The sequence below is a fragment of the Neophocaena asiaeorientalis genome, unplaced genomic scaffold (assembly GCF_003031525.2).
Source record: "Neophocaena asiaeorientalis asiaeorientalis breed wild unplaced genomic scaffold, Neophocaena_asiaeorientalis_V1.1 scaffold82, whole genome shotgun sequence".
NCBI classification, from domain to species: domain Eukaryota; kingdom Metazoa; phylum Chordata; class Mammalia; order Artiodactyla; family Phocoenidae; genus Neophocaena; species Neophocaena asiaeorientalis.
Window position 1 is genome coordinate 9515251 of NW_020173068.1, and position 22404 is coordinate 9537654.

A 22404-nucleotide genomic window follows, 5' to 3' on the forward strand; every position below is an offset into this window, starting at 1 on the left:
AAACGTGCAGCTGATGAAGCTGCTAGACTAGAGTGTGGTCAAACTATGTCCTGAGGCTGGAACTGGTACGAAAGACAGACACGGACCAGAGCTTCCCAAGCCTACCTTCACCCTAACCCCCGCCCCACACAAGCCAACCTCTTCAGCTGAGAAAAGGGGCCATTCCTTGGGCTAGTTTTCCATTAATAAATTGTCAGTCTCCAGGAAACCCCTGAGCCTGTCTCCCAAGACAAGGGAGCTTGAGTTTTCTCAAAGGGCAATGGGGAGCCATTGAAGGCTTTAGGCAAAGGGGTGACCTGGCCAGATCTGTGCTTTAGAACAACTTCTTTGGCTGCCGTGAGAACGGCTGGAGAGACCAGGAGTCTCGGGGACACTGAGGAGGCTTGTGCAGTCTTCCAGGTGGGAGACCTTGGTCTCCCAGTGAAAGGCACTGACAACATGGGTAGGGAGACATCCATCAAGTGAGATCATCTATCTGAAGGCATTCTGTCAAAAGTTAAAAAAAAAAAATCCGTGCCTGGTGGTCAAAATGCATAACAGAGGAGATTATAAAACAGGTTTTAGAGTCAGAGTCTCTGGGCTTTGATTCTGGCTCCAGGGCTTAGCTGTGTGATGTTGAGCAAATCACTTGACTTTTCCAAACCTCAGTTTCACCATCTGTAAAATGGAGACATTGATACCTTCTTCACCAAGCCGTTGTAAGGATTACTAAAATAGTGAAGGCTCCCCACTAGCCTGGCTCAACCATAACTCAACCATCTTTGTAATTAAGTAATAGTATGAGGGGAGTGTTCGCATGTATTTAACGTAAAGAACTATTGAAACAGATTATTTCTTGTTAACGCCTTAAGAGTGACCCCTTGAGAGCAGCCAAGCGGAACAATAATAACACCGAGACACAGATAGAGGAAGTGATAGGGCTGGGCTTCAAACCTATGCCGCCCCACCTCAGAGGTGAAGCTCTTAATTAGTCTAAGATATTGTTTAGAAGAGAGTATGGGCCTGAATGAATGAATGGATGGATGGATGAATAAATGAAGTGTCAGGGTGTCCCTGATGTTACGAAGGCCTGGAAATGGCGAGGAATGAGTTTGGGAGCCCACTCCCCAGGAATTCAGAGAGAAGAGTGGGCGTCTGAGGGAAGGAAGGGTCTATATAGAGTGTGGATGGGGGTGGGGGCTGAGGAGGGTGGCAGCGGACAGGCAGGCGCCAGGCTGCCGTGTGATTTGCTGTGATTTGGAGCCCCCTGGTGGCCCTCATTAGTAACTGGCATTGGAGGGCAGCAGCTGAGGGCAGGCAGCCCAGGTGTCCAGCTGGCCCTTCGCTGCCAGATGTACCGCCTGCTCTCACCTTTGGGCCACTTGGAGCAGAGGCACGGGTTTCTCCGAGAGCGACATTCTTAGTCTCCTTGGGACATCCAGAGTTTTATGTGATAGAAACACACTCCATGAAAACCAAAATTTCTCCTTCCTTCCTTTCCTTCCTCCCTCCCCCGCCCCAGATAAAATAACTTGATTGACAGTGGGGAAGGCAGGAGGGAAGTGTGGAGGTGCTCTATCTGCCCTGTGGGCAGATAGGGGGACCAGTACTGTGGAGGAGTGGGAACCTGACGGGTTTGGTTGAGATGCGCTGGCCTTGGGGGCCTGCGGGACATCCAGGGACTTGGTCCAGGAGGCAGCTGGACTCTCAGGCTGGAGCTCAGGGGAGATGTCTGGCTGCAAACCAAGGTCTGGGTGCTGGCCGCAGGTTGGGAACGTGGAGCGGGGGACCCAATCAGGGTCCCCCCAGGCATGGCTGAGACAAAGATTCAGGTGCGAGTGTTTTATTGGGCGGGGATCCCAGGCGAGGGGTGGGGAAGAGAGCTGGGGACAGGAACATTATTGAGTCAGCTACCACTCTGGACAGCTGGGGCTCAGAGATGCACACACCTCAGAACTGTCCCAAAGGGGTGGGGAAGATGGGTATTTATCCATCAACTCTCACCCCTCTTTCTGGCTGCTGTAACTCCTTGGCACTTGGGAGCAAGGTCCAGGGATTAAAGTCCTCAGGCAGGGAGAGTTGGTGGGTGTGTAGGGAGCTGTCATGCCAAGCGCAGGGGACCCCCGCGGTGGACCAACAATGTCCCACAGGGGCCATGGGCATGTATGGCAAGCTCCAGAGGGGCTCCTGGGTGGAAGGAGCGGGGAGTCCCAGGAGATCAACATCTTCACGAGGGAAAAGGAGCTCACAGGGTGTCCGAGGAAGAGGAAGTAGCGGGCCAGGTGGAGAGCGGGGAGGGTCCTCAGTCAGAGACAGTGACCCATCATGCCAGGGGCTGCCCAACAGGCAAGAAATGCAAGGACTGGAGAGACTCCGTTGGATGAATGAGGTCATTCAAGACGTCGGGGGAGCAACGTCGTGAAGGCGGGGCTTATCTGACCACCGCCACCTACTGCACCACCTACCCCATCAGCCCCAATGGGTCAAATTAAGGAAGCCTGTGATTTTAATCCTCTATTCCAGCTATTGCTTCGAAACAAATAGCCCCAAATACAGCGTCATCCAGCAACGACCATTTGATAATGTTCACGGATTCTGTGGATCAGGAAATCAACAGGCACAGTGGGACCAGCATAGCTTGTCTCTGCGCCATGATGTCTGTACCTCATCTGGGAAAGCTCCAAAGCTTGGGGCTAGAGTCATCCAGTGGGATCCTCGCTCATGTCCGTGGTGCCTGAGCTGGGAAGACCTGATGCTCGGCTCAGCCGGGGCTGTTGAGTGGAGCATCTACCCGTGTCCCCTCCATGGGGCTGGGGCTTTGCACAGCTCATCAATGGGTTCCAGAGGGAGCATCTCAAGAGACCAAAGTGGAAGCTGCACAGCCTTTTATGACCTCACCTGGGAAGTTACACAATGTCACTTGCGCTGTTTTCTATTGGTTAGAAGCAAGTAGCCACCCCGCCCACCCAGATTGTAGGGGAGAGTTCACAGACTCCACCTCTAAATGGGTGTGACAGGGCCACATTCCAGAAGAGCAAATGGAATGGAAAATATAACCCACAGCGCTCCATTTTACAGATGAGAAAATAAGGGTCTCATTTCTCATAGAAATGGAGTAACTTCCTCAGTGGCAAAATCAACATGTGACCCAGGGCTTCTCAGACCAGTGCTTGTTCCCCTATGAGTTATGGGAGGGGAACGGCTGGGAAGTCTTCTCTGGCCACACAAAGCAAAGATGAGGGTGCCCACCCAGGCTTGAGCAGAGGACCTGCCTCCTGCTCCTAGAAGCACACACAGGGGAAGGCTGACATCTGACCACCTCCTGTTCATTTTTTCACCACCTCATTCCACAAAGGGTCTGAGTGCAAACAAAAACAAACAAACAAAATCTCACATTAAAAAATAGAAAACATAAATACCCATCAGGAAAGCTCCATGCCAGAGTAGGAAATAAAATGCAGATGTGCAGGTCATACAGTCATATAAAGTTACTATTTCCAAGTTACATGTTGAACTCTGAGCTTCCTGGTGGCCAAAGAGAAAAGGGAAACTTGAGTAGTTTTATGATTTTCAAGAAAACATTCAAGAAGAGCAAAACATGTCTGGATAATTATTCTCAGAGGACATTTTCCACTATAGGAAAACTTTGCTGATCAGTTCTTTTGTTCTCCCCAGATCTGCAAGGTAGTGACCAGTACCGTATCCTCCAAGCTGCAACCTTATTTCCAGACACTGCCAGGTAAGGAGGCTGGGGTAGAAGGGGGAGGGGGTGAGGGACACAGGGAGAGTGTGATGGAGCCAGCAATTTTCCTAGGCAGGCCTGGGCTTGGGTGGGAATGGGTAGCACAGATTATTTTCAAATGGCAATTGGCATCAGATCCCCTATTGGGCCAGGTCCTTGTGGCAGGTCCAGAAGTTTAATGGAAAAGCAGCTCTGCAGGGGCCAAACAACAAATACCTGCAGCCCTCTGGAGCCAGAGATACATAGCTGGCCTGAGATCTGAGGCTGATCACTTCCCCTCTCAGGGCCTCAGTTTCCATATCTTTAAAATGGGGACAATCTTCTCTTTCCCCAAATGCTTGGTAAATGGTGAAGGGCTGCAGTAGGTGGGGGAGGACCCATATGGCCAAGTGCTCACCATGTGTCATGTACCCAGCAGAATGGTTTCCTCTCGGCCTCCTAACACCCCACTGAGATCACTGTTTTGTCCCAATTTTACCACCAGGAAACGGAGGCTCAGAAAGGAGCCGAGACTTACCTGAGGTCAAGAGGCAGTAAGAAGCAGAAACAGGATCCCAAGCCTGTGCCCCAAACCGCTGCCTGGGCTGCCTCCCTGTGGAGCCTGATTTGGCTGGCACATGGCACATGTCCATTTCAGATACATTCCCTTCCCAGAGGCATCGCCCCAGCCCCTCCAGGCACAGGGCCCCTCCTGGGCGTGTTCAGTGCAGTTGCAGTGTCCAGGGTTTGGCCTCACCAGGCAGGAAAAAGATTTTGGCTTGAGTCCCAGCCTTGTCACTCACCAGCTTTGCCATCTTAGACTAGTTACCTTTTCTGAGACTCGGTTTATTCCCCACTAACATAGGGAGGAAGGGCTAAAGGAGAAACCAATATTTATTTAATCCTCATCGATTACTGCTGGGAAACAGAGAAACCACTCAGACCTAAAGCCAGTCTGGGCTCAGCCTGGGATATTATCACTGCTAATAATGATCCCTTCTGGCTTTTGAGTTCCTACCATGCACAGGGCATTGTCAAGGTCACTAGTAGTACCCCATTTTACAAATGAAAAAATGTGGCTCAGAGAAATGAAAGGACTTGTCCAAGGTCACATAGATTTCAATTCAAGCCCAGGTCTTTCTGCTCCTTGACTCTGTGTTTTAGCCACGTCTCTGGGCTGTTGGAAGAAGGGAGAGAGATGATATCTGTGAATGTGGGGTGTGGGCTCATTTTCCTTTAAGGAGACCTCAGGGAGGGCTCCCTGGAGGAGGTAGGAATAGAATTAGCACTGCAGGTCTTGATTCAACTTTAGGGGATGCTGCCCCTGCATCCCAGGCCCCAAAGATGCCATGGGGAGCCAGTTCATGGTCCATCTTCTTTCCCCCTAGTGACAACCAAAATAGACAACGTGGCTGGGATCGATTACTCTCTAGTTGCACCTCCCAAAGCCACAGCTGATAACCTGGATGTGCTGTTGAAGGTAAGACTTACACCAAGAATCATACACCCTCACACCTTTGCCTCAGACCACCTCCCCCCACAGACTCCCCATCATCCTTGGAGACAGATCTCATGACTCCACCCCTTTCCTATCCATCCTCACTGCTCTCCCCAGCCCACTCTCCTCATCTTCTCCCGGTTCCAGTCCCACTGGCCTTCCGGCGATTCCTGAAGTATGCTGCGACTGCTCCCTCCCCAGGGCCTTTGCACTTGCTGCCCCTTCTAAACAGGAGGCTCTGGCCCAGATATCCACAGAAACTCTTCCTTTCCTCCTTCAAGTCTTTGCTCAAATATCTTCTCCCTAAAGAGGCCCTCCCAGACCACTGTTGCTAAAATAGCGCCCTCCTCTTCCCCTATATCCTGCTTTATTTTTCTCAGCAGCACTTAGTACACACGGTCACAAGCTTGTCTCCCTCAATGTGATGAAAGAAAAGGGGCTGTGATTGCTTTGTTCTTTTTTTTTAATTTAGTTTTGGCTGTTTTGGGTCTTTGTCGCTGCACACGGGCTTTCTCTAGCTGCAGTGAGCGGGGGCTATTCTTCATTGCGGTGCGCGGGCTTCTCATTGCGGTGGCTTCTCTCGTTGCAGAGCACGGGCTCTAGGCACGTGGGCTTCAGTAGTTGTGGCATGCGGGCTCAGTAGTTGTGGCTCGTGGGCTCTAGAGCGCAGGCTCAGGAGTTGTGGCACATGGGCTTAATTGCTCCGCGGCCTGTGGGATCTTCCCGGGCCAAGGCTCGAACCTGTGTCTCCTGCATTGGCAGGCGGATTCTTAACCACTGTGCCACCAGGGAAGCCCGCTTTATTCTTTACTGTATGTGTAGCACCTAAAACTATGCTTGGCATATAATAGGTGCTCAGTAAATATGTATTGGATGGATGGATGGATGGATGGATGGATGGATAGATGGAGTTAGTTTCATTTCATGCCACTTTCCCCCTCATTCTCCAGCCTCCAACCAAACTCACTGGCCTTGCACTTCCTCAACATATCCAGCTAGTTCCCACCTCAGGGCCTTCGTCCTGTCCATTCCCTCTGCCTGGACTCCCCTCTTTCCCATGCCCTCCTCTACCCCACTGGCTTCTTCTTATCCTCCAGTGGATGTGGGCTGGGTTGTCGCTCCCCGAGCAGCCTTCTCGGACCTCCTCAGCTGGAATAAGTCCCACTCCCTGAATCCCCTCCGGATGTACCTCAGTCCCTCCACAATCGATGATTGGCTTGTTTGTTTACTATTTACTTGTTTGTTCTAAAACACATTTGATGTCAAAAAGAAAATGTAGAATACATAAAGGAGCAGAGAAATAAATAGGAGGGAAGGAAGGGAGGAAGGAAGGGAAGAAGGAAAGAGAGATTACCCTAATATTACAACTCAGAGATATGCACTGTTGACACACAAGTTACAGTCTCCCAACCCTCCAATCCTTGTCTCTGCTGAGACACAAGAAATTACACACACACACACACACACACACACACACACACACACACACATGCGTAACAGAGGCAGAAACAAATACAGATAAAAACCACATATATAGACGTAGAAGTACATACACACACATGCATGCATACGTCATATTTTACATTCTGTTTTACAACTTTCAAAACCAGAACAGTATAATGTGAACATCTATCAGTGAAATGTCCTCCCGTAGCCCTTTTACTGGCTCTTGGGTCTCTCAGTGGACAGCTTGTGGTAAGGTACGTGGACAGTGCCCCCTCCTGGGGTGTCTGTGCTCTCTCCATTTCTCCCACAAGTTTAACCAGAGCTGCCTCGAATATCCTTATAGCTGGATCTCTGCCCATCTTTGACTATTTCCTAGAAGTGAAATTGCTGGACCAAGTAGTATAGTTTTTTAAAAAATCTAAGTGATACGATGGAATAAAAGATTAAAACAATTCCTATTTATCCCTAGCAAATGAGAATGTCCTGTTTATTGCCCCCTATCCCCACTCGGGGCTCCTGCCCAGAGGTAATGGCTGTCAGCCGTGGAGGGTATTAGCCCTCCGGTCCCCTGGTCCTAAGCATTCACATACATGTATGTGAAAGCCCATCTAGTTTTGCTGAGAATCTGTTTGCACGTAGGAATACACACTGTTCTTCACTTGCTTTTCTCACCTAATGATATACATTAGAGCCGGTTCCTCTTTGGTACATAAGTCCACCTGTTTTTTTAATTTTTGTCTTTTATGTTTTCTTTTTTTGTCTTTTTTTTACACCTGATATTTTTAAGAGTTGCATATGGTATTTATTCTATAATATGAGTGTCACAGTCATTAACTGTAAATAATGAAATGATCCAAAAGTACAGAGACTATTGCATCTTCTCACGTACCCACAACCCAGATTTCAGACATGTTACATATTTTGTCATACTCACCTCTGATTTTTTTGAAATGAAACATTGTAGAAATAAATAGCTGAGGCCCCCTTGGGGACCCTCTACCCTCCAGGGAATCACACGGATGATGTCCCTGTGTGTCCTTCTTGCCTGTGTGTGTCAATAATGTGTATATAGTATGTTTTATAGGCCTTTACATTTTACATAAATGGCATTCTAACATATGTATCCATCTACAATTTGCTTTTTTATAACTCAACATTCTTGTTTCTTTAGCTAAATAAGTGATCTGTTTTCGCAACGTGTTGCCAAATTGCTCTTCAGAAACATAAACATATAATCCCCAGCAGCACGTGAATGCTTTCACCAAAAACTGGGTAGTCTGAGCTTAAAATACACACACACTTAAAGCAGTTTACCTCTCTCTTGAAAATTTTGCTAATTTGATAGATGAAAACAAACAAACAGAACCTCCTTGTTCTCTTAGGAGAATTTCTGCGCTTCTTTGCGAGGTTGAGGCAGAGCCAACGGCGTGGTTGGGCGTGTGCTTGCCGGACTCTGGCTGCCCAGGTTCAGTTCCTGACTCTGCCACTCACCCTTCTGAGTGACCCTGGGCAAGTCACTTCACCTCCCTGAGTGTCCTCTCCTGTAAAATGAGTATAATCTCACCTACCTCACCGTGTTGGTGGGAAAAGCACTTAGAACGTAGCCCCAGGAGGAGATGCTATTGTTAGTTTCTGGCCATGGCTTTCTCCTCTGTGAATACGTGATTGGTATCCTTAGCTCGTTTTTTCTTGGAATGGAGACATCGAATTGTAATTCCTGAAGGATGACCAGGCTCACTCTGCCGCCTCCATCCCCAGGGGGAGTTTTTCAGGCTGGCCCACCGCGGGCCCCCTCCCTTTGCCCCGCCGGCGCTGACCCTTCCCAACGACCACAACCGCATGGTGTACCTGGCCATCTCCGAATATCTTTTCAACACGGCCGGGCTCGTGTATCAAGAGGCTGGAGTCCTGAATTTCACCCTCAGCGATGACACGGTAAGGCCAGGTGGGCTCAGAGACGGTCTGGATCTGAGTCTTCGTTCACAGTTGGGGAGATCAAGGTCTGGACTCTAGAGTCAACCAGACCTGAGTTCAAATCCCGGCTCCCCTCTTTTCCAGCTGGGTGACCTTAGGTGGTTATTCAGCCTCTCAGAAGCTCGGTTTCCTCTACTTCCTCCAAAGGGTGTAATGAGGGTTCAATGAGATATGAATGCTTGTGCAGCCCCGGCACGGGTTTATCAGCACGGAGGAAGTCCTCTGAATACTAACAGGAACAGCCAACGTTGACTGAGTACTTGCCATGTGTTGGTCTGTAATCCAGCCTTATCATCACATCACCGTTATCGTCATCATCCTCATTGTATATTTGTAGCTGAGTCCTGCTCTGGGCCTCAGTTTACCCATCTGTAAAATGAGGAAACGACCATCTTCTCCAGAGTCTAGGGGCAATCTGATCCCACCCTGGTCACCGCCCGCACAGGGTTCCTCCTACGCTGCTCCCTGAAGAGATGCCACATCCTCCCTCTCTGTAGAGGCACCAAAGGGATGCTGACCCCCACATGTCCCCCTGTGGAAATAAAGAACAGACACCCGAATGAGAACTCTTCAGGGCAAGGGAGTCAACCTCTATCATTTGCGTTTGGCAGAGAATCGAAGGCAGACGGGGCAGGAAAGCTTTGTAGTGAAAAAAAGGGAGGGCTTCAGGTAGGCTCTTAGGGAGGTTGTCGGTGCGGGGAAGCTGGAGGTGGGCTAACGTGTGCATGGGCCGGGCAGCCTATGGGATTGGTTTGAGCAGCATATTTGACTTTATCAATGCAAAAAATAGGGAAGCTGGCAGTCACTGATCATGCCCTGACCCTTCTGGGTCGGCACTCTATTGTCATATGTGGTCTGGCCATGGTCTGTTTGTATATTCAGCCTCTCACCCCTCACATGGAATTTGCCACCCAATCTATAACATAATCTCCCAAGATCCTTTTCTCTTCTCTCACTACAGTTACCGAAGGAATCCAAGTTCCTCCTGACAACAAAATCCTTTGGAACCCTCCTACCCCAGGTGAGAAAGGATCTGCTCCCCTTTAGTCAGCTTGGTGAGGAGGCCTGGGGGAGCTGAGTAGGACAGGGCTCTGCTGAGCGGCCCGCCGAGAGCGCCCCTCTCCAGATCCAGAGGCAGCCCAGCCCGAGAGTATGGAAAGAGCTTCGTGCAGCCCGTCCCCAGTACAGAGAAAGGCTCCAAGCACCCACGTGATCAGGTGTGAGGGTAGATGCTGAGGCCTCATCCATTCAACAAATATTCGTTGAGTGCCCACCACCTTTCTGGGGCCCTGTGCTGGGCATCTAGCAAAACAGACCATATCCCTGCCCTCCTGGAGCTCCAGTCCAGTGGAGAGAGAAAATTATTGTTAGAAACCCAAAACAATAAAAAAGAAAATGCAGACTGTGATAAGTGAAGCCAACACTAATTGGCTGAAGTTGATGAGGTCACTTCAGACAAGGCAGCGGGGGAAGGCCTGTCAGTCTGCTTGGGCGGCCATAAGGAAATGCCACAGACCAGCTGGCTTAAACAACAGAAATTTATTTCTCACAGTTTTGGAGGCCAAGAAGTCCAAGATCAAGGTACCAGCAGATTCAGTTTTTGGTGAGGGCTCTCTTCCTGGCTTGTAGATGGCTGCCTTCTTGCTGTGTCCTCAGATGGCCTTTCCTCTGAGCACATGGAGAAAGAGCAAGAAAGCTCTGGTGTCTCTTCTTATTAGGACAGAAATCCTGTTGGACCAGGCCCCAGTCTGATGACCTCATTTAATCTTAATTACTTCCTTAGGGCCCCACCTCCAAATACAGTCACACTGTGGGTTAGGGCTTCAGTATATGAGTTTGCGGGGGATGGTGGGGGGGCAGGGAGACACAAACTTTCAGTCCATAATGGCTTCTTCGTTGGTGGCACTTCCAGAGATTTTTATACAGGAGGTACTGGTGTAGAGGAGGTGTGACTGGTAGGGGGCCAGGGGAATTGTCTTGAGGCTTCATTTGCATAACAATAGCATTCTTTTTACTCAGACTGTGAATTTACCTGGGAGAGGATTGGATGCTCGCTGAGATGGGGGTGTTGCCAAAGCTCTCCTCTGTTCCCCCTTGAAGTCACCACTGCTCTCTAGACTTGAAGGAAGGAAAAGAGCGAAGCTAGGGAAGAATACAGGACAAGCATTCAGGGAGAGGGAACAGAGAGTGCAAAGGGTTTTAGATGGGAAGAGAGCAGGTCATATTTGAGGAAGAGAAGTCCCTTGTGGCTGGAGTTAAAGGGCGAGAGGTAGAAGCATGGGGCGTGAGGTTGGCAGGGAACCAAGTGCTGAATTATGCAGTCTTTACGATTTATTCCAAAAGCAATGGGAAGACATTGGTGGTGTTTATGCAGGACCAGGACAAGATTGGATTTAGAAACATTTTAATAAAATTGCCCCTTTTGTTGGTTGTCCCTGCTGGGGGCTGCAGGTGGCTAAGATGTTCCCTGACATGAAGATGCAACTCCTCATCTGGGTCTCCTCCCCACCGAACATTGCCGTGTGCCCCACCGGCCTTCACCTCACCTTTGCCCTGGATACCCAGGCCGTTGCTGTCCGCCCAGACTCCTCTTTGGCCCCCCTCTTCCTGCTTGAGATGGTAAGCTGCTCCCGGGTGAGAACAGATGGGGAGCCCTGGACAGGGCCAAGAGCATGGCCCTCAGAGTCAGAGGGACCAGTGTGAATCCTGCCCAGACTCAAGCCTGGACTGTGTATTTCCAGGGCCTGAGACTGGAGCCACTGTCCTACTGCTTCTGACTCCTACCGGCATTCATTCATTCCGTTGTTCGTTCTGTCGTTGGCTTGAAATATGCGTACTATTTCCAATTCATTCACTTGTATCTTTGGTCATTCAATTATGTATTTGTGGATTTGTTCATTCATTTATTCATTCAATTATTCATTTGACTGCTATCTTGAAATATACTATATCTTTGCTGGTTCATACATACATTCATCTATTCCATTATTCATTTACTTATACCTTTGTTCAGTTGATCATTCATTTGTATATTTGTTCATTCATTCCTTTATCATTTATTCACCCATGCATATCTTTATTCTGTCCTCTGTGAGTTTAATCCTTCACTTATTCAAGTATTTACTCCATGATTGACTTGTGCATTCATTCATTTGATCGCTCTGTCACGCCGCAAACATTTGGTGCTACCCACTCTGGCAGTTGAAGGCGAGGGCCAGATTCTCCCCACCAGGAGGTACTCAGGTCTGCCCAGTCTCAGGCTGAGGCCCATTTTCCCCACTTTGCAGATTCAGTGGGTTCTGAGGGGGTTGCCCAAGTCCACACAGACAGTGGGCAGGAAAGCTGAGGTTGGGAATCTTGGTTTCCTGACTCAGTAAACATTCGTTGTGTGAATGAATGAATGAATGTCTGTGGGAATAGGGCTGGCCTGGACTCCAGCCCCACAGCGTGTCTCCCACAGTCCACGGGAGTGGCCTGGGAACGCTGAAATGGTCTCAGAAGCAGGGGGAGAAAATGGTAATTGGTTGACAGGCCAGGACTCATCAACAAGCACAAGGTTTGCAAAAGGAAGAGTCCTCTCCTCCGTGGGTCCCGCAGGTGGGATCCTCTGCCGAGCCTTTGTGAAGCTTACCTTCCGGTCTTGGAGGCTTCGCAGAGTCCGCAGCCCCTGAGTCAGGGGCCTTCACTTCCTGGATTGTTTCTTTGCAGTACGTGAACGTTTCTGTGGATATTGGTGCCAGGTCAGACAGGCTTGTTGGAGAGCTCAAGTTGGACAAGTAAGTGGGCCTGTGGGCACGCGAGGAGGGGACTGCCCACCTGTTCTTGGTGCCCGTGGGCTAGCAATGACCTTACAACGTGCCAATCTTTCCTGTTCATCCATGACATTTAAGCTTCAAACAGCGTGTGGTGGGCACCATATCTGCATTTTGCAGACTGTGAAACTGATGCTCAGAGATGAAGTGACCTGAGACCACACAGTATAGGGTGACCAACCATCTCGGTTTGTCTGCAGTGTCCCAGTTTTAGCACTGAAAGCCCTGCAGCCCAGGTCACCCCCCACCCCATCCTAGGCCCACTCACGGCTGGGCAGTGCCAGCTGATGACTCTGCTCCAGCCCCCAGCCACTCCACGTCCCTGGCCTTCCTTGGCACTTGGAAAACACTTCAACTTCTTCACACCCTTCCTTGGGACTTTGTCAGCCAACTCCTGCTGGGAGACTCTGGAATCCGTGCCTGGGTTGGAATCCCAGCAGAGGAGGTTGTGGTTAGGGATGTGGGCTCTGAGGTTGAGCCTGTTGCCTTGGAAGCGCAGCTCACCTTCGGCAAGCACTGAACTCTCCAAACTTCAGTCAGTTTCCCTGGCTGGTAAAATAAGCCCAATAATTGTTCTTTGCCGACAGCATCATTTTGAGGGTGAAATGAGGTATTAATATGTGTTGCAGTGCTTAGAACACTTCGAGGGATACAATAAGCAAGAGGAAAAGAGAAAGACAGAGGGGCACACAGAAAAAGAAAAAAAAAATCAGAAATGAGGGAGGGTCAGAAAGAGACAGAGAGACAGAGAGAGACAAGGGAAGGGAGGGAGAGACGCAGAGAAAGAGAGAGTGAGAGCAAGACAGACAGACAGATGGAGAGACACATTAACAGGAGAGACAGAGAGACACAAAAGGTGGAAAGAGGAGAGAGAGACAAGCAGATACACAGAGGTCAAGAGTGAGGGAGACGCACAGAGTCGATGCGGTGACCCCTGCATTCCAACCTGGCGTCTACATCTTCGTTGCTTTCACACTGTTTAAATTGAGTCGACCCACATTCCTCCCCAGTTCTGCCTTCTCTCTGGCACAGAGCTGTCCTTCTTAACCTTGAGTTTGGCTCCTGAGGTTTACGTGCTGCTTATTTCCCCTGGCATCATTTTGACAAGTGTTACTGCTTTAGAAACATGTGGATTTAATTTTCCTGGAAACACCCATGGGCCGCTCAAGTAGAGGAGCCGGGGAAAATAGAGCTGGGTGATGGCTGAACACAGACTTTCTAAAATATGCAGGGATGGGGGTGGTGGGAGTTCATAGGCAAGAGTTTTCAAACTTTGTAGGGTACTGGAGACAACAAAAGCTTTGACATCAGGGAGACCTGTTTGAAATTCTACTTGGCTGGATGTTAGCTGTGTGACCTTGGGCAGATTGCTTGACTTCTCTGAGCGTCAAGGACCTCACTGTAAAATGGGAGTGTGATGGCCCTTGGCTCTTGGGTATTACAGGAATTCAATCGGATAAAGCAACCAACATAGCAAATGATAGGGGTTCAATAAATAGCCATTTATTTACCTATTTCCAAGATCATTGTTAAGATGCCATAAAGTCTGCAAATATGGGATTGTTTATTGGCTCAAATAATTGAAAAGTCCAAGGATTTCAGGCAAGGGTGGATCCAAGTGCTCAAATGATATCCTTACAACTCTGACTCTCTTGATCTCTTGGCTTTACTATCCCTTATGCTGGCTTCATTTCCCAGCAGGCTGTCACCAAGTGATGGCAAAAATTGTTACCAGCATCTCCCTAATTTTGCTGGAGAAAAGAGAATACCTCACTTCCAATATTTCCAGCAGAAGTCCTAGGACCAACTCTCATTGGACCAGCATGGGCTAGAGGTCAATCCTTAAAGCAATCACCGTGGCAGGGGAGATAGACTCTGCCCTTTGGCCAGCCCACCCCGGAACCCAGCATTAATAATGTAGGGAATGGGTGACTGGCCAAAAGGAAAAATCAGGGGGCTGTCACCATAGAAAGGGGGAATGGATACAGGATGGGAAAACCAGACAGCATCTACCAGAGTGGGCCCCTTCTCCCCAGCAACTGAACTCTAATATGAGTCAGGCTAATGGTGGTTTCCACTTCCCCCTCCCCTTCTCACAGGCTGCTCCTGGAACTGAAGCACTCGGACGTTGGCCCCTTCCCGGTGAGTCTGAGGCCATTGGTGGCTCCTTCCTTCCTCTGATCTTGAGATAACTGTCCTGAGGGCACCTGGGCTCATAGCATCATTTCAACAGACCACTGGTTCATTTGCATATAATTTGCCTGTGAAGTAATGATGCAGGGAGCTTTGTGGGCACAGAGACCCGAGCTGGAATTGCTGCTCCAAGCTTACTAATTGTGGGCCTTGGGCAAGTCCCTTCCCCTCTGTGAACTTCATATCTTCCCCACAAATCAGGGATAATCCTTTCCACCTGAGTTAGTGTGGTGAGTTTTAAATGGGATTAAATGTGCACAGTCAGGTACAGAAAATCTGCTCAACAGATGTTTGTTGAATAAACAAGTTAATTACTTTATCGAGTACCTACTATGTGGCAGGCACTGTTCCCCAGGTGTGGGAATGTGCTGATGAATTAGATAAGAAGTGACTTCTTCTAGAGCCTACATTGTAGTAGAGAAACAGACAATAAGAAATGAAGAAGATCATTTCAGTCAAGATCAATGCTAGGAAAAACTAAGTGGAGGTGGGGTAGAAAGTGATGGGGGAGGTTAAGGGTTAGACCATGTGATCAGGGAAAGCTTCTCTGGGGAGGTGATATTTGGGCTGAAGGAGCCTGCAAGGTGAAGATCTGTTGCAGCCAGAGGGAATAGAAGGAGAAAAGGCTCTGTGCTGAAACAAGCTTGGCATGTTTGGGGAATGCAGAGAAGCAGTGTGGCTGGAAAAAGCAAGTAGGGGCTGTAGAGAGGCAGGCAGGGGCTGGCTCGCCTGAACTTTCTGGACTAGAACAGGTTGTGTTCAAATGGCAGCGAGAAGCTGGTGAACGTTTCCTGCGTGGAGTGACATGATCTGATGTATACTTTATAAAAGATGCCTCTGGCTGGGATGGGGGGAATGGATTACGGGGGACGAGAGTCAGACCATGTGGATCGTTGGGGAGGCAGGTGCATTTGCCCATGTGAGAGATGATGGAGGCTGGGTCCAGGCCAGGAAGAAGGAGAAAGATGGTGGATTGGAGACACACTTTGGAAGTAGAATTAGAACTTGGTGAGAGATTTGATGTGTGTGGTGGGGGGAAAAGACAATGAAGAATGACTCCTAGATGTTTGGCTTGAGCAGCTGGGCGAATGAATGGCAGAGTCACTTAGAGATTGAGTAGGGCAGGTGGGAGGGAGATGACAGGTGTCTTGCCAGCCCAAGTAGATGATTCCACTACCCGGAATCACAGACTGTCATCCAATAGACTCACCCCTGCTGCTCCCCCATCACCACCCTCTGGCACTGGTGGGGAGTTGCCCGTGTAGATAGCAGGTCAAGTGTACTTCAACAGCCGACCTGAATGAGCATCGCTCTTGTGGCTTCCATTAGAAGCCACAGTGTGCTAATTCTGTCCACAGCACTCTACCGCACATGGCCCGAATCTTCCAGAGAGCCTCTTGCTAAACCTCTGGAGAACATTTCCTTAGATCTCTGAAATGCCCCCCAAGATTTCTGCTGAGTGGGTGCCTTATAAGCCACCCAGCCCTGAAGTCAGTCCCAACATCCCCTCCAAATCCAATGGAAATCCAGCCAGCCATTTCCATCTCATAAGAGTACAACAGACAGAAGGACCCAAAGCAACCTCAGTGTATTTTCATGGATTTACTGGTGCCAAGGCTCTCATGGTGGCAGCTGGACCCAGTCGGTAACTAACTTCTGCTTCCGCAGAAAATAAAAATTTAAAGTTCCCAGATTCATGAGAAGAAGGGCACCACATTTGATGAGCCCAGGGAACTACAGTCTGGGGAAGGAAACTCAATTGTTCTAGAAACAAAAATGTACATATTTACAAGGTGTAAATGTCACCACTACAGGCGATCATCTTGAGGGTGTTACATTATTTTTGAATTTTTTAAATTATAGCAAAAGCAAAACATATACATTATAGAAGAGTCAGAACCTACAGATTTGCAAAACAAACAAATAAAAACCATTCCTGTCTTCACCACTTAATTAATAATTTGGAGTACATCCTTCCTGACTTTTTTCTATGCATATTTAATAACAGAATGGAATTACATGGTTTCTGTAGCCTACTTTTTCTTTATTTTTACATTTTTATTGGAGAATAGTTGATTTACAATGCTGTATTAGTTTCTGCTGTACAGCAAAGTGAATCAGTTATACATCAGCCTGCTTTTTCTTACTCAAAAATATATCACGAATAATTTGTGCTGATAATTATATTTCTACAAAATCATTTTTAATAGGTGCATAGTATCTCTTAGTATCAAAGTGCCACCACGTTCCCCAGATGATTCCCCAATTGTTGGACATGTAGGTTGCTGTTAATTTATTGTTTTGGTCCTATCTATCGCACTACTTCATTTCCTTAGGATAAATGCCTTAGAGGCATGTTTGCTGGCCCACCACGCACACACATTTTTAAGGCTTTGGATGAACATTGCCGAATAGCCCTCCAAAAGTTTGAACTAGTTTGCTCTCTAGCCCACAGTGTCTGAGCGGGTGCATTTTCTTATGCAAAGTTTTTCACATTTAAATACTCTGAGACGACCTTCCTTACCTCAGCCTTGCCCCCTACAGTCTAGAATATGATTTGTATCTGGAACCTTTAAAGCAAAAGGGGTCACTTTGGTGACCTTGTTCGAACTGCAGAGTTTTCGCGTCACCCCTGTGTCCATCTCTCAGCGGTTTTCCCAGCTGTGAGGTTGCCCTGGGTGGGAGGGAGGGTGATGGAGGACAGCTGGTGCTACAGTGCCCTGATGTGTGTCCCATTGTCCTTGTGACCCCCAGGTTGAATTGCTGCAGACTATCATGAACTACGTTGTGCCCACTGTCGTGATTCCCAAGATTAACAGTAAGGAGTTTTGGAGAAAGGATTGATTTTCAGTCCTGGGGAAGAGGTGGGGTGGGGGTGGGGTTCGGTCCTGAAACCACCCAATACCCAGCCCCAGCTGTGGTAGCTGGAGGTGGTGCCCTCAAATGAGCCTCAAATGGCATCTGACCCAGAAAAGGGATGGGAAAAACGGTTGAGTTCCTCCTATGTGCCCATCCAGCCTTTGAGACAGCTCCTAGAGACAGGGGATAGCAAAGGCGCCAGTTTTCATAGGAGGAAATGGGAGATCAGAGAAGTTAAGTGATTGTTCCAGGTCACAGAGAAGGTGAGAGATGGAACTGGGATTTGATCCCAGCCCTGAAGCCAGAGCCCTAGGTCTTTTTCCACCTCTGAGAGAGAAGGACCAAGGAAGAAGGGCGAACCTGGGATAACGCTTCCACTCAGCTCACTCACTGGTGAAACCCCTGACCTTTGCAGAGCCAGGGGCAAGGGCACAAATAGCGGCCCCCATGCTGTGTAACTAGAACACTTAGAAATTGTAAATGAAGACAACAAATTATTATGTATAGTCTCTGGCTTCTCCTCCTACCTTGACAAATGCAGCTTCATAATGACCTGAGGGACCAGGTTGGAGTTTAGAATTCTCCAGAGTTTCACAGCAGAATGTGGCGGGATGGGGGAGCTGGACCACAGCCCGTTTCCAGTTTCATCCTAAACGTGGAGGGGCTTCATGTGCATATCCATCCCATGTCCCCGGGGGGCCCTCCACAGCCCAGCAAGCAGCCGCTCCTGCTGTCACTCGGGCTGGGTATGCACCAGCATGCCGGCACCCTCAGGAGGGTGGTCTTGGGGCTGAGCGGGTGGGAATTCACCAGTCCTGGGTGCTCAGAGCGCGGTGGAGGAGAGAGTGGAAGATTCCAGGCAGCCTCTTCACAGGTTTCTTCCCAGAGCCGGGCCAGGGGAGCTGCCGGCCGGCCGGGCTGTCTGTCTCAGATCCTTGCCGCTCCCTCTACCTCCCTCTTCCCTACAGAGGAAGTACCTTAACCTTAACCTCTACCTTAACCTCCAATGCAGAGAAGCTGCAGAAAGGCTTCCCTCTCCCGCTGCCCGCCTCCATCCAGCTCTTCAACCTGGTGCTTCAGCCTCACCAGGTGAGTCCCCAAGCTCTCCTTCGCCAAACCTCCCATCACAATAGCCACCTTCCTCCATGTCAGCTCTGGATCAAGCGCTTTCTACCCTTTCAATAATCCCAGAGGGTGGGCGCTGTTACTAAACAGAGAACAGAGGCTAAGACTCAGAAAAGCCACACGGCCATTACATGAAGTCCAAAGTCAAAGCCAGGTCCCTGCTTTTAACCATGGGCTGCACCACTCCCACCCTCCCCTTGGTAAAAATGGAACTCACGTGGTGGCCCCAAAGCCTCTTTTATAAGGCGGATGCACTTAAATACTTGACAAGTAGGTGTCACGTGCCTTCCTTTGCATCCAGCATCCTTCTAGGCCCTGGGGTATAAAGCGCAGGGTCTGGCAGATTAAGATACGGGAATGGACGGCCTCATCTTCCCTTTCCCTCACCCTGACCCCCCGACAGCCTCTGACACTATTTTCCCCATCCATGGAATGCTTTCTTCTCTTAGCTTTGAAGATTCCCTCTCCTGGTTTTTCAGCCACCTCTCACTGGGCTGTTTGGTCTCCTTTGCTGGTTCCTCCTTCCCCTACCAGTGGGAGTTCTCCAGGGTTTCTGCCCCGGCCTCCGCCCTTCCCCCGCTATTGCTTTCTCTGGTCACTTTCATCACCTCAGGCTCAACAGCCACCTTTGTGCCGCCCGGTGACCCGGCCGTGCTTCCAGTCTCTTCTACGTGCCCAAAGTGTACATATGCTGGTTTCCTCGGTGCCTCCATCCTTAAACCCACTGTGTCCCAACAAAGCTGATAACTCTGCAAGGAAACCATCACCCACTCTTACATTCCTTACCGCTGTGCATGGCTTCCTGATGTCCTGGTGGCCCTCCTGGGAAACCTCCGCCCAGCTTCCTCCCTCTCCCTCACCCCCCACATCCATCCCATCAATCCCTGATTCTTTAAACTTAATGGGAGAACTGCCAGGGCTAAGAGACAGTAGAGAAATAGCTGAGCGAGCAGAGGAAACACATTCCCCATGTTCCCTACATTTTACCAAGTTCATCCTTAAAATTAAAAAATGACCCCATAGGCACAATTTAATTCCTTCATTTCTGAAAATTCTGAGTGAAGGGCAGGAAGGAGCAAAAGAGAAGTGGTTTTGCAACTGTGATTGCAAGGAGGGCTCCCTGGAGCTGCCAAGAGGCAGGGATGACAAGTGAAGGCCTTCCCAGCAGCCCAGGGGTCTCAACGTCTGAGAAGAAAACAGCTGGCAGAGAAGCTGCTGACAGATTCACGGGCCTTGGCAGCCACTGATGTGCAGACCCCAGGGGTGGGATGCCAGGTGCCCCCCGCCCCACTCACTCCTGCCTTTCTGTCAGCAGACAGGCACCACTCTCTCCTTCCCGACAGACAGGCTCCCAGAGTTTCCTTCTAAAAACCCAGCGTCCCCATATTCACAGATGAGGGGTACACTTCTGGCTGATGACAGCCTTCTCATCTCTCCCCCAGGATTTCCTCCTGTTCGGTGCAGACGTCCGCTACAGCTGAAGTCCCCATGGGTGCTGGGGGCTGTCAGTCACATCGGGAGGTGAGGGGCTGTCAGCACCCTAACCCTGACAGGCCCCATGGGGCACGGGCTGCCTCCCTCCAGGCTTCCCTCTCTAGCTCTTGACTCGGAGACTCTTGCAAACGTCTCTGAACTCAGATTCAGAAATGATCTAAACATGGGAACCTTGTTCCTTGGGAAAGTGTGTGCTGTGTATTTTAGGGATTATGAATTTCTTTCAAGGGCTAAGGCTGCATGGACATTTCCTCCAGGAATTGCATTTCAATTGTAATCACAATATTTCTCTTTGTGCTTCACACAACATTAAAAAAGAAAAATAACAAAAACCCTGTTTTTTCTGTGGAATTCTGTGTGATGGTATGGTTTCTTCTTGTCCATCCATTCGTTCATTGGCTGTACGCAGTGTGGCCAAGATACAATCACCTCTTTTTAGTTCTCTAATTCATTTCTTGAGCCCCCCACATGCTTTCCTTAGCAGAAACTCCCACTGTCCCTTTTTGAGGGCATCCCTCATTCAACAATCCCCAAGAATAATTGGGGTTTACTTAGTCCAAAGAGAGTGGGTCTTGCTTCCTAATGTCAGGCAGAGGTCTGTAGAGTGGCTCTGTCCATTGGGATGTTGTTCCTGCTACTGCCACATGGTGTCGCTGTTGAACAGTGATTCCGCACCGCCCATTGTCTTCCTGTGCAGTCATCTACCGCGGCTGTTGCTCCTGTCACTACCACGCGGGGTCGCTGTCGAGCGCTTATCCTGCACAGCCCGTTTTCTCTGCCCCACACTTGGGCTCCACCTTGATGGCTCTCTTAGTCCATGCTTTCCCGCCCAGCCATTGGGCCCAAAGCAGAACACTGAGTCAGGGGACAGAGGCCTTTGGAGTTTTTAGTCAGTCACATTCTCAGCTGCAGTTAACACTTCCCCATGACTCTCCAGGCTGGTATGGAAGCCCGATTACCAGCCCAGACTGTTGTTGGACTCTTGGTGAGTTTCCCTGGGGACTTTGGGCCATTTCCTATCATGGAACATCAGGTGTGGCTATCTCAGGCCATTAGATGGAGCCTAAGAGCGCTGTACTTGAAACTGGTGGAACATTCCTGGAAAGCCTCCTTAGATGTTGACATTTTGGTCTGAGACCAGAAAAATGAAGAAGAGTTTGAAGCAGGCAGTGGTGTATGGATGACATGACCAGATTTCGTTTTAAATATGTTTTTTTTTTGTGACTTCTGAAAGCATTAGAGGGGCAAGAGTGGAAGAGGGTGGGCACAAATTAGGAGTCTGTTGTCCTTCAGAATTCATCCAGGCTGGTGCTAGTAAAAATGGAGAGAAACACTGCAGTGAGGAAAAGCAGATAAAAGACATTTTTTAATTTTAAAAGAAAAATGTACATGCTTCTGCTAACATCATTGATTCTCTGTTAAATGGAGGTAGAGACTCTGGGGCAACACAGGGGAAGGGAGGGACTTTGATCAAGCACAGCACACTAATGATTTCATTTAATCCTCACAGCACTTTCCATCCCCCAGGGTGAGATTTGTTCAGTCCTTGTAGATTGAGTCACTCCCTGGATTACACATCTGGTAAGTGGCTGAGCTGGGATTCCTGACTTTTATGTCATCAGAGCCCATGCTCTTTCCACTCCTCCCAGATGTCCAAATCTTGCCTGTTTGGGGCTTGGCATATTGAAGGCAGGACTACTGGTTTCAGTTGCCTAGGCAGTGCACTGTAAAAAGGCACCAGGCTGGGGCTTCCCTGGTGGCTCAGTGGTTAAGAATCCACCTGCCAGTATAGGGGACACGGGTTCGAGCCCAGGTCCTGGAAGATCCCACATGCCGCGGAGCGGCTGGGCCCGTGCGCCACAACTACTGCATCCCACGTGCCTCGAGCCTGTGTTCCACAACAAGGAGAAGCCACCGCAATGAAAAGCCTGCGCACCACAAGAAAGAGTAGCCCCCACTCGCTGCAACTAGAGAAAACCCATGCACAGCAACGGAAAAAAAAAAAAGACTAGTGAGTGGAACACAGTGTGCCCTGGAGACCTCTTACTAGTGGCTGAGAAATAGGCAGTTGTTTGGAGGTCTGATGTGAGGGGCATCCCCCCAACACACTCCAAATTATCTGCCACGCTGCCTACAAAACCACTGTTAGAGCGGCTTCTCCCTTCAGGCTAACCACTGCTCACTCCAAATGATGGCTAATGGGTACAAGATTTCTTTGCGGGGTGGGGGGGGGTGCAGAAAATATTCTAAAATTAGATTACGGTGAGAGTTGCACAACCCCGTGAATATATAGGGCTGGCCAA

The 22404-nt window shown here is 49.3% G+C and overlaps 1 protein-coding gene across 1 annotated transcript in view; it reads left to right on the plus strand.

The window, feature by feature from the left end:
- BPI (bactericidal permeability increasing protein) overlaps positions 1 to 20433 on the plus strand; it is a 29930-nt gene extending 9497 nt beyond the window's left edge. Inside the window, exons 6-15 of the mRNA XM_024743231.1 lie at positions 3655 to 3718; positions 5089 to 5180; positions 8403 to 8579; positions 9580 to 9639; positions 11070 to 11237; positions 12327 to 12394; positions 14530 to 14572; positions 17378 to 17441; positions 18495 to 18571; positions 20050 to 20433. Coding sequence (XP_024598999.1) covers positions 3655 to 3718; positions 5089 to 5180; positions 8403 to 8579; positions 9580 to 9639; positions 11070 to 11237; positions 12327 to 12394; positions 14530 to 14572; positions 17378 to 17441; positions 18495 to 18571; positions 20050 to 20088 — 852 coding nt within the window. The 3' untranslated portion in view covers positions 20089 to 20433. The remainder of the gene's footprint in view (positions 1 to 3654; positions 3719 to 5088; positions 5181 to 8402; positions 8580 to 9579; positions 9640 to 11069; positions 11238 to 12326; positions 12395 to 14529; positions 14573 to 17377; positions 17442 to 18494; positions 18572 to 20049) is intronic.
- The last annotated feature ends 1971 nt before the right edge of the window (positions 20434 to 22404 follow it).